Raw genomic sequence first — 12,387 nt, 5'->3', positions numbered from 1 at the left:
ATAATACATTTTTGAGCAGCAAATCAGAATATTAGAACGATTTCTGAAGAATGAAACTGGAGTAATGATGCTAAAAATTAAGCTTTGAAATCACAGAAATAAATTTATTTTTAAAATATATTCAAATAGAAAAAAGGTATTTTAAATAGTAAAAATGTTTCAGAATTTTACTGTTTTTGCTGTACTTTGGATTAAATAAATACAGGCTTGGTGAGCAGAAAATACTTCTTTAAGTATTTAAAAAAAAAAAAAAAATTTTACTGTTCAAAAACTTTTGACTGGTAGTGTATATAAAGACGTTTAAATAAGTTTTTAAATAATTCTTTTGTTCATCAAGGCTGCATTTGATCAAAATGTAATATTGTGAAATATCATTACAATGTAAAATAACGTTTTTCCATTCTATTCTACATTAGAATCTAATTTATTCCTGTAATGCAAAGCTGAATTTTCAGTGTTCAGTGTCACATGATTCTTCAGAAATCATTCTAATATGCCGATTTATTATCATTGCTGGAAACAGTTGTGCTGCTAAATATTTTTTCGGAACCTGTGACACTTTTTTCCAGGATTCTTTGATGAATAAAAAGTTAAAAACAGCATTTATTCAAAATAGAAACCTTTTATAACAATGCACACTACTGTTCAAAAAGTTTGGGGTCAGTCAAGTTTTTATTCTTTCTTTTTTTGAAAGAAATTAATAATTTCATTTAGCATGGATGTGTTCAATTGATAAAAAGTGTTAGCAAAGACTTCTATTGTTAGAAAAGATTTATATTTTGAATAAATGCTGTTCTTTTTAAAATATCACAACTTCAAAAAAAAAAAAAAAAAAAAAAAAAAAAAAGGCAGCACAGCTGTTGCCAACGTTGATAATTCTAATAAATCAGCATATTAGGCTGATTTTTGAAGGATCATGTGACACTGAATACTGGAGTTGTATCACAGAAATAAATTATATTTTGAAGTATATTAAAATAGAAACCATTTTTTATATTGTAATAACATTTTGCAAATATTACAGTTTTTTCTGTATATTTAATCAAGTAAATGAAGCCTTTTCAATTTTGGGTCAAATAACCCTTTGCAAAAATGACAAGGAGACAGTAAGTTCATTACTGTACATTTTCTTTATTTTAATTTCATCGTTAGCTCAGTTCTAGAAATGCAGCGGGAAGAAAGAGAACTTCCTCACGGGGGAGAAAGACCGACACTACAGGAAAGAAGTGACAAGACATTTGCGGCATTTAGATGCGTAAATACATTTCTACAAATTTCCCATCAGAGAAGAATGACACTATGCTACTTAAAAGAATCCACACGCCCTCAGGACATCACAAGATCTTGAATATTCCTTTGTTATGGTATATATAGATACATATTGCCTATGTGGTGTGGTATCACATGTGGCCTCGCTGCGATGACAACCTCGGGTGTGCGGGGCGACTGACGCGTGGCCCGTGAGGCCATGTACGCAACCAGATAAAAAGGTTCAGATTTATTCATGACATGCATAAAGCCAAGCAAAGTATGCCTTATAATAGAGCAAGCTGGACCAACCGCTCACTGTTATGAACTGATATGACCGTTAATAATAATAATTATAATCGATAGTGAGCAATTAGGAACGTTAATGACACGTCGCTCAGACCAAGAAGTTTTGAACTTCATCTTAAAAATCTGAGTTTCTCAAAAGCTCTTTGATAAAAAGAAACGATTTCCATGTTGCACAAAATGACACCCACGACACCCCCCTCTTCTGCTGGGTCTCCGCCCTCCCTGACCGACACACACACACACACACACTCGTACACATGATCTTCTCACTGACAAGGCAACAAAACTACATCAGCAATCCACCATCTGTGCCACAGATAGCGGTTTCTCGGACATGCACACGGAGTGACGGTGATCCAAGTTTGGAGGAAGAGTTTCAGTCCGACGCCGCTCCTCGCCGCATGTCCCACTGGAAGGTGTTGTGGGGCCGGAGGAGGGTGTCCAGCAGTGTAGGTGCATGCGGCTTTGTGTATCTGTAGGCAAGCGTGTGTAGGGTTTTGTTTGTGTATGCATGTGAGTTAAAAAGCCAGCTAGGGTCCCCCTGCACTAAGAGAGTGCTGTAGTTCTGAATGGCGACGGCATGGCTACAGGCCCTGCCCTCCCACGTCTGAAGACTGGTCACTTCCGCTGGAGCCGCTCTGAGCTCGCTTTATATACAAATTCAACAGTTTCAGCTGGGAAAAGAGAGAACGCACATTACAACGTTTTGAAATATAAAACCGACAGTCAGCGAGATAATGAGAATAAAAGGGAAAAGGTTTTGCAAGAAGGAAACAACTCACCTTGCTGCCAGACAGCTGGCTGAGGTGAGGTTTCAGATCCTCTCCAATGACAGCATAGATGGCCACAAGGCAAAATACACACGCCTTTCGTACACTGCTTTCTGAGTTATCATAACCCTGGAAAGAAGAGCACATGATCATCAAAATACGCAGGGATCATCTTAACCATGAGCTTATGACCTTGATGCTTAACATTAGAATATTAGATAGATATCCTGAGAATTAACTCACCCCCTTGTCATCCAAGATGTTAATGTCTTTCTTTCTTCATTCGCAAAGAAATTAAGTTTTTTTGAGAAAAACATTCCAGAACTTTCTCCATATAGTGGACTTCAATGGAAGCCAGTGGACTGAACATCCAAACTGCATTTTCAACACAGCTTCAAAGGGCTCTACATGATACAAGCTGAGGAATAAGGGTCTTATCTAGCAAAACAATTGGTCATTTTCTTAAAAAAAATGAAAACTGAGATACTTTTTAACCACAAATGCTTGTCTTGCACTAGCTCTGTGATGCGCATGCATGTCTCCACACATTGGACAAGTCACGTGCGGTTAGTTCTTCATCTGTGTACTTCAGTTAAAAGAGGTAGGGTGGGGTGAAAAACTTCGTCTCATTTTCTCCTCCAACTTCAAAATCGTCCGACATTGTTTTTTTGTAAAGGGCGTTTGACTTTCTTTGCATGTTCACTTTGTAAACAATGGGTCGAAACTTCGGCCCACATCAGGCTTGAGGTCAAGCTAGTGCAAGACGAGCGTTTGTGGTTAAAAAGTATATCAATTTGTTTTTTTTTTTTTTTGAAAATGACCGATTGTTTCGCTAGATAAGACCCTTATTCCTCGGCTGGAATTGTGTAGAGCTCTTTGAAGCTACATTAAAACTGCAGTTTGGACCTTCAACCCGTTGGCCACCATTGAAGTTCATTGCATGGAGACAAAGCCTGGAATGTTTTCCTCAAAAACCTCCATTTCTTTTCAACTGAAGAAAGACATGAACATCTTGGATGACATGGGGGTGAGGAAATTATGAGGATATTTGAATTCAGAAGTGAATTTCTTTAAGTCAATGGATTTTGTTTGTTTCCTAAATATGTCCACTAGGGGGTGTCAGGGGTTAAATGAAGTGAACTATCAAAGTTTGATAGTATGTTTCCTAGCACAGACAATCTGTCCTGATGTACCATTCAACTAAAGCATGGAAAGGCATTAACTGGAACATTATATGCTTTTGCTACATAATTAGGATTGGGATCAGTGAAAAACTAAAAGATTCCACTCCTGAATTCTTTAAACATTTCGGATTCCTTAATGGTAAAGCGCCCTAATTTTAAATAGATAGTTCACCTAGAACAGGGGTGCCCAACCCTGATCCCGGAGATCTACCTTCCAGCAGAATTTAGTTTGAAATTATCAAGTGCTCCTTCAGGTCCTAATTAGTTGGTTCAGGTGTGTTTGATCAGTTTTGGAGCAGAACTCTACAGGAAGGTGAATCTCCAGGAACAAGGTTGAGCACCTCTGACCTAGAAATTAAAATTCTCTCATCATTTACTCATCATCATGTCATTTAAAACCTGTATGACTTTCTTTAACAGAACACAAAAGAAGGTATTCTGAAGAATGCTGGTACCAAACAGTTCTGGTGAACAATAACTTGCACTGTATGGACACAAAACACTGAGGCACTCTCAAAATATTTTCTTTCATGTTGCACAGAAGAAAGCAATAAATAATACAATTTTGGGTGAACTATCCCATTTATGCCCCGTTTACACTAGTGCGTTTTCGTTTTAAAACAGCGTTTTAAAATGAAAAAACGATCCTTATCTACACTGGTGTTTTCACTGCGTTTTAGAAACGTTCTCCGACCACACTACACAAGATACTACATTCGGACACGCCCCTTTTCTAAATGACCCCATATAGGTTCCCAAAGGGTTAATTTTAACATTTCTTTGGTAATTATTGACCTAGAGAGTCCAGAGAACTGCACTGCAGTGTTTTTTTTTTCTCAAATTGAGCGAAAAACCTTGGACTAGATTGCAAAAGTAGGTTTTTTACATCATCTCAATCATTTAACAAACAAATTGATTGTTTGATTTTAAACTTCAAAATCACATTAAAATGCGAATGCAGGAATTGTTAAGCGGAACTGAAATGCACGCATCTTATCGAATACCTGGTTCTTGGAAATTTGGAACCGGTTCTAGAGTGGAACCACTTCTCGATACCCAACCCTAATGAAGATTCAGTGTATGTTTAAAAAAAATCGTGCAATATACAATAATTTATACACATGTATAAATGATTGTATATTGCCCAAGTGGCCGATTTTTCAAAATTCTTACAGACTTTCAGGGCCAAGGATCAAACAGGCCCACCAAGTTTCGTTTCGATCGCCCTCCGTTAACCTTATCTAATAGGTGCTCAAACTTCATCGGCCAATGGCAGCCATGTTTTTGAAATACGCAAATGCCCTTACAAAAGCTTGTGGCACTTTGAACCAAGACAGTGTGTAGCGATTTTTATGTTGACAGGACAAATGCTTGCATAATTAAAGCCATTTTTAATTTTTTAATTTTAAAATTACAGAGCCACCAAGTGACCAAGCTCCATGCTTTTTTCCCTGTGACCTCAGTTTGAGCTCTTACATACATGTTCTGAGTTTGGCGAAGATATCTCATTCTGTTCAGGAGTTACAGGCATTTTACCAAAAGTGGCCCCACCCCTTTCTAACGTTCTGCCATCTTTTTGCGACGGCGAGTCAAAAATTCAACTGTTTCTTGATAATTATTGATATTCACTCTCCAGAGAATCTTCCTGCACTGGTTTGGTTCTGATTGGGTGAAAAACCTAGAAATAAATCGCAAAAAAATCCTCACGTTTGAATCTGAGGATTCCAACGACATAAGACACTTGAGTCTGGGACTAACGGTTTAGGAGTTATGAGCGATTTCGTACTTTTGATCACTGTAGCGCTTCCGTCAGGCCAGTTGGGTTGAGCCTTGGTTTGAAACCTTGGTTTGGTCTGCATGATCAGTTTTACATGAAGATTGCTGATCCTTGGCCATTCTAACAACTACAATAGGGTTTCGGCGCTAGGCACAAACCTAGTGTATATAAAATACAGTATTTACCTGAATGAGCCCAGGGACGATCTCAGGGAGCATTTGAAGGAGACCCTCTTTGGGTAGCCGGTCAATGACTTTGGTGAGCATCTTGATGGCAGCTAGGTTGATGGGGTAATCTGCTGACTGGATGATGGGGCACAACACCTTAATACACTGATCGGGACTTATTGAGGTCGCCAACATAGACGCTGCCTCTTCTGCAGCCCGTACCACCTGATACAGAGACAAAAGGACATGTTGTGTTTAGGTTTAAACACGCGCTTCAGTTGGTCTAACGTGCTTCATGTGTGTCAAGAACCCCGGACCTCTTTGTGTGGGTCTTTATGTGCTTCCAGGGTCTTCATAATGGTGAGTTCCGCATAGTTTTTAAAGCGCCACGGCTGCCTGTTTAGGATCTCCTTCAACACCCGCAGTGCTAATGCCCGAATGACATGCTGAGAGAGAAAAATATAGATCAGCAAAGAAAAACAGGATGCATTCGGTTGTCCTCATGACTCAGATTAGAGTGTGTTTACAGCAGTAAGTGTGTTTGCATGCACCTCTCCATCCCCGAGTGTTTCCAGGAGCAGCAGCAGGATGGTTTTGAAGTGCTCGTCCCAAACGTGCAGTTGTGTTTCTCTGATCAGACGCATTAGCTCACACAGCGCAGCTTTTCTCTCTTCCACCCGCTCGCTGTGATTCGAGAGTTCCTTTAGGAGTTCAGCAACCACCTCAGACTGGTCCACGCCACTGTCTGTAACACCATCAGAAGAAAGGAAGTCAAACCCACACATGGAGCAAAGTAGCTACAAATAACTGGATAAGTGCATTACCATCAGTGAGGGACTCAGCATCTTGGTCTGCATCTTTCAGGCTTTTATTAAAAGGGGAGGAGGTGAAGGAGGAGTCAGAGTAGCTGACTGGCTGGTATTCCCTTGCTGGGCGGGGACTCGAGGAGAGGAGTGGCATAGTGTTTAGCAGAGAGGTCTTGTTATCCAGCGCCGTCCGACCAGAGTCTGTGGGTTGATCACCACCCTGCGCAGAGACACATTCATGACACATTCACACCTCAGTGTTATAGTCTTATTACACAGATCTCTGGAATTCCTGATTCGAAATGACCAATCTCAAAGGTGAAAATTCAAAAATCATTTTATACAACGAGTGCTTAACTGTATGAGTGGAATTTACAGTCTTTCTCTTTTTATACCAACACAAGTGTTTTTTTTTGGTATTACTTATATACTATTAAAGCATTTAAATATTTTTATATTAATATTTTTAAAGAACTTTTATTGTTACAAAAACTTTTTTTTATATAACAACAATAAAATAATAAAATGTTTTATTTTTTATATATTTGACTGGAATTTTACTTATAAAAATGATACAAATCAAAAATTAATTACTTTTGCAAAAATACTATAACACTAAAAATAAATCATATAGTTTTAGTATTTAATAATTTAATAATAAAATAAAATATTTACACAAATTTCTTTGCTTTTAACAAGATGTTTACAGGACAATGTTGTTTGTACCACATTTCATATTATTCTAGCATGTTTATGAGTGATCCATGTAGAATTGTGTGATACGATATTAATTAATATATTTAGAAATAGCTTTTATTTTTTATATATTGAGTTTTCATTTTAATATTTACATAATAATCATTTTAATAATTTTTAATAATTAAAGCATTTTCTTAATATTTTAAAATAGCTTTTATTTTTACAAAAAAATGTCTCCACATTTCATATGACAATAAAAATAAATCAAAATATTTTGTTTTATAGATTTTATTAGTATTTGAATAATAAAAATGAAACAAATAAATAAATTACTCTTGCAATAATATTATAATACTAAAATTTTTTTAATTTAGTATTTAATAATTGAATAATACTGATACTAATATTTATAACCTAATTTCTGAGTTTATTTAAGAATGTTTACATGACAATGTTTATTTTACCACATTTCATAATATTATAGCGTATGTGTATGAGTGATCATGTAGAATTCTGTGTGAAATAAAATATATTAACTCATATTTAGAAATAGCTTTTTTTTTTTTTATATATTCACTTTTATTTTAAATATTTACTTATAACGCATTTCTTAATATTTTTAAAATTACATATAAAAATAACTTTTCCCCCCACATTCCATATGACTATATAATAACCACCATATAATAATATAAATATTTTATTTTTTTCCCCATTTTTAATATATTTTATTAGAATTTGAATAATAAAAATAAAACAAATAAATTACTTTTGGAATAATACTATAATACTAAAAATTATATAATTATTTAGTATTTAATAATTAAATAGTACTAATAAATAAATATTTTCTACTACATAAATAAATAAATAATTTCTTTGATTTTATTTAAAATTATGTTTACAGAACAATGTTTAATTTTACAATTTATATTTATTTATCTTTTTTAATGTAAAAAGATGTTTATAGGACAATGTTAATTTTACAGCATTTCACATTATTCCAGCATGTTTATGAGTGATCAATGTAGAATTGTGTGTGTTTATTTTTATATAATCAGTTTTCATTTTATTTTTAAAAAAAGTTTTAGTAATTGTTATGCAGTTTTGTCATTTTTATTAGATTTCCTTTAAATTTCAATTCAGCATTCATTTGTTTTGTCGGCACTTGTTGACTCATTGTCTTTCTTACCTCTTCTCCACCATCTCCATCTCTTTTTCGCGGTGGCTCAGTCATGTCCTCTTGGCTGCGGGACACTGAAGTTCTGGATGGCCTGACTGACTCCTCTCAAGGAGCTGTAGATCTCCTCAGAGTTCATGTTCTCAGTATCATAATCAAATGCACTGTGGATACACAAACAAAATAACATAGTACATTAGTCACAGAGAAATACTGAGCAAAAACCACACAACTCAAACTACAGCATTTGTGGAGGGAATCTATGTCCATGTTTGTAGTCTGTGACGCAGTGGTGTACCTTGGTGAAGGTGTGTTTTGGGATGTATTGGTGGGGGACGTTAAAGGGCTAGACCAACTGGCTGGTGATCTTGGAGTGTGTCGGGTGAGTGGGCTTCCCATTGGAGCCTGCAAGAAAAAAAAAAAAATAATAATAATTTCTTATTGTTGACATAGAGAAGTGGTTCAGAAGTCCTGTTCACATCAACACAAATGTTCAGCATAAATATATGTGACCCTGGATCAGAAAACCTTAAGTAGCACATGTATATTTGTAGCAGTAGCCAAAAATGCATTGTATGAGTCAAAATTATGGATTTTTTTTTATGCCAAAAATCATTAGGATATTAAGTAAAGATCATGTTCCATGAAGATATTTTTTGTAAATTTCCAACCATAAATATATCAAAACTTAATTTCTGACTAGTAATATGCATTCCTAAGAACTTCATTTGGACAGCTTTAAGGTGATTTTCTCAATACTTAAATTTTTTTGCACCCTTAGATACCTAAATAGTTGCATCTCAGCCGAATATTGTCCTATCCTAACAAACCATGCATCAATGGAAAGCTTATTTATTCAGATTTCAGAATGTGTATAAATCACAATTTTAAAAAATTGACCCTTATAACCGGTTTTGTGGTCCTGGGTCACATTATTCACATTATTCTAGCATGTTTATGGCTGTTCTATGTACAATTCTGGGTGGCATAAGATACAGTACAGTGAATATTAGTACGCGGTCACTAACGATTATTTTGGTAATCGAGTAATCTGTTGATTATCGCGATGAATAATCGAGTAATCCGATAATTACAATTAATTTGAGGGAATGAAAATAGACCTGTGCAAACAAAATGCATATATAATAGCAATGAAGCAATAATAATTAGTTTAAATAATAGAGATAATGTACATTACGCATTATAACAAATGACTGCAGAGGGCGCCAACGGCCTGATGATTGTTTTTACACTTCACTGCACGATAATCCCTGTTTAATATTGACTAAACAACATTTAATTCAAATGTACATTTAACCTTTAATATTAGGCCATTTCTTTATGAAAAAAAAAATGCTACGGCCACTGTAATTTCTTGAATATGTGGACATCCAAATGTGTAAACTCAGTGAGGGTTTGAGCTTTTATTTTGAAGTCACAATGAACAGTTAGCATATTGACAAAGATACTGATGTATTTTCCTGTGTTTGTGTAGGTTTATAAATGATTTACCTTACAAATCTGATGAAATGGTGCATGCTGCATTCCCAGATTAATGTTATAATAAACCCAAACCCATTAAAACAACATGCAAGACGGAGTTTGAGACGCTCCACACATGTAAATAACAACAGTTTGTGTGAAGCAGCATTTACTGTGAATGGAGGCTCTCTGAGATGCACGCAACCTACATGCATGTGAATAATTCTAGCACATATATTAAACCTACATTGCATATATTAATTTAAATAAATTTGTTGTGAAATTACAATAGAAACATGCTTTATTATGATATTTAAATGGGTTTAATATATCACGCAGCTTAGGAAAACGGTCTAATAATGCATTTAATTGATTCTCGTCTGTGGAATGCACCACGGTTACTCGACACGGGCAAAATGCAATCAGGGAATCAAGGATTGGTTTTAAATCAAGTACTCGAATTACTATTAGTAATGTGTTTATCACCTGGGCTGTGTTGCCTGTGTTCCGTAGGTGGTTCTGCAACAATTTGGTGGCTCCATCCTGAAAGGTTTTAGGCAGTGCAGCTAGAAGCATTGTGAACTCTGGTGTGTTCAACTGAAACAGCGAGATCAACACCGACTGTGCTGCCTACGATTGAAAAACATAATTGGATCATAAAACCAATCAAAAGAGATTTAAAACTAAATATAAATAAACTCACATTATACAGCTGAAAACACAGGAAGATTTAAAAATATCACTAATGAAATCAGAGCAAATCTTTCATCTTGTACCTTTCTGACATCGGAGCTCTTGGGTTCGGTGGTCCACGTAATGATACGTGACACTGCCAGTCTGGTTTCGCTCGAGTTGACAAAATCCTGTGGCTCCATTTGTAGTGTGAGTGTTTCTATGTACTTCAAAATGGCCACCTTCACCTGAAACATTATCCTTGTGTTACAACAAATTCAACTAAGGCATATCATGTCATTCAGGACAACAGTAACATTCACTCCAAAAGTTTAACAACTTCTTCAATCAAACTTCTCCACAGAATTAAAACACCATCACCGCTGTAGTCCATCAGTTAAGTACACAAAGTCACACGTTCACAGCTACTTTTAAATCCATGAAATGAAGCAAGACAGCAGGGGGAAGTTGAAGTGAGCATGACTGGTGTGATTCAAAGACGAAAAAGCTTGTGTCTCAAGAGAATCTGTATTGCCAGGGGGTTGTGTCCTGCTTTCTTTCACTGACGTCCCAGTCTCTCGAACTTCAAGCCTTTAATAAAACAACCTGTTTCTGTCAAGACTGACTAATTGAGGTAATAACCCAGAAAAAGCACTTTCCCCCCCACACGTTTTCTACACCACCGTTCACAATTTTGGGGCCAGCAAGGTTGTTTTTTTTAAAGTAGTCTTTTATGCTCACCAAGGCTGCATTTATGTAATCAAAAATACAGTAAAAACATTAAAAAATTATTTCAATTTAAAACAGCCATCTTCTATTTAAATTTATTTTAAAATCTATTTATTTCTGTGATGCAAAGCTGAATTTTCAGCATCATTACTCCAGTCTTCAGTGTCACATGATTCTTTAGAAATTATTCTAATGTGCTGATTTGCTGCTTAAGAAACAGTTCTTATTATAAATATCGAAAACAGTTATGCTGCTTAATAGTGGATAGTTTTGAGTACTACACTCATTTACTTGCCACTAAAGCATTATGAAAATAAACATGCATGCAATGGGCAGTGTTCACAAGTTGTAAATTATGGGTTGAAATCTGCAGATCTATCTGTGAATTTCTGCGGAAGAAGATTCAGTAACTTCTCTTATTGTCTGTTCTGAATCTGGATTTGGCAGGATTTAAGTTGAGCTAGCTCAGCGGAGGGATTTTAGTTGTGGGAGCTGCGCGTTATAGAATTGCTTCCCCTGTGTCTCACTGACCTGTACTGCTTGGTTCCACACTTGGATACTTTCCTGCAGTGTGCAAGCATGCCGTCGCTTTCTGAGGGGAAGCAATTCTATAGCCCCGCCCCCGTACCAGCAACAGCGCCTTTTCCCCGGCTTCAGAGAGAGAGAGGGAGAGCACGTCAATGAAAGGAAGCCCCAGACAGACACGCAGATAAGGGAAGGGACAGGAGGGGAAAACTGGACAGGATGCAGTATTAAGTAATACTGCTGAAAAAAAGATGCCGAATGTGAGGCAGATGAAGGGGAGATGGTTTGGTTAGAGGGAAGCTGGGTATTTTGCGTGCGTGGACATGGCAAATGTGCTTATGGGATTGGTGTGGTGAAGTGTTTGCAGCAGGATTTTACTGTTGCAGTCGAAGACTATAACAAAAAGGTTGCTACATAATATTATTGAAATAGCACTCATTTTTTTATTTATTTATTTTTTTTTTTTTTACATTTATCAACACAGGCTAGCACTAGATAATGAACTAAAACAGTTCAATTTAAAAGGCAATTTAAACTATTAACAAATACAATAACAAAAAAAAAAAAAAAAAAAAAAAAAAAAAAAAAACATACTAATGCTTCCTTGCCAACTAACTGAAATCAGTTTAAAGAAGTTAAAGCATTAAAACTGAACTAAAAATAAAATGAAGCTATATAGAAATGTGTGTGTATATATATATATATATATATATATATATATATATATATATATATATATATATATATATATAAAAATGATACATTAAAAATAACTAAAAATGTAATCTCAGATATGCAATTTTTGTACTTTATTATTATTATTTTTTTACATTTATCAA

General features: G+C 35.5%; 1 protein-coding gene across 1 annotated transcript in view; it reads right to left on the bottom strand.

Annotated features, from left to right (window-relative positions):
• Window positions 1-1,111: 1,111 nt before the first annotated feature.
• Window positions 1,112-12,387, bottom strand: part of clasp2 (cytoplasmic linker associated protein 2) — a 60,883-nt gene continuing 49,607 nt past the window's right edge. Inside the window, 11 exon segments of the mRNA XM_051136219.1 lie at window positions 1,112-2,231; window positions 2,340-2,456; window positions 5,474-5,680; window positions 5,773-5,901; window positions 6,007-6,200; window positions 6,280-6,481; window positions 8,153-8,212; window positions 8,214-8,304; window positions 8,439-8,545; window positions 10,109-10,252; window positions 10,399-10,542. Coding sequence (XP_050992176.1) covers window positions 2,142-2,231; window positions 2,340-2,456; window positions 5,474-5,680; window positions 5,773-5,901; window positions 6,007-6,200; window positions 6,280-6,481; window positions 8,153-8,212; window positions 8,214-8,304; window positions 8,439-8,545; window positions 10,109-10,252; window positions 10,399-10,542 — 1,485 coding nt within the window. The 3' untranslated portion in view covers window positions 1,112-2,141.

The sequence above is a fragment of the Labeo rohita genome, chromosome 19, assembly GCF_022985175.1.
Source record: "Labeo rohita strain BAU-BD-2019 chromosome 19, IGBB_LRoh.1.0, whole genome shotgun sequence".
In the NCBI taxonomy this organism is placed as follows: domain Eukaryota; kingdom Metazoa; phylum Chordata; class Actinopteri; order Cypriniformes; family Cyprinidae; genus Labeo; species Labeo rohita.
The sequence above is the reverse complement of the archived record's forward strand: the minus strand, read 5'-3'. Positions and strand labels throughout refer to the sequence as shown.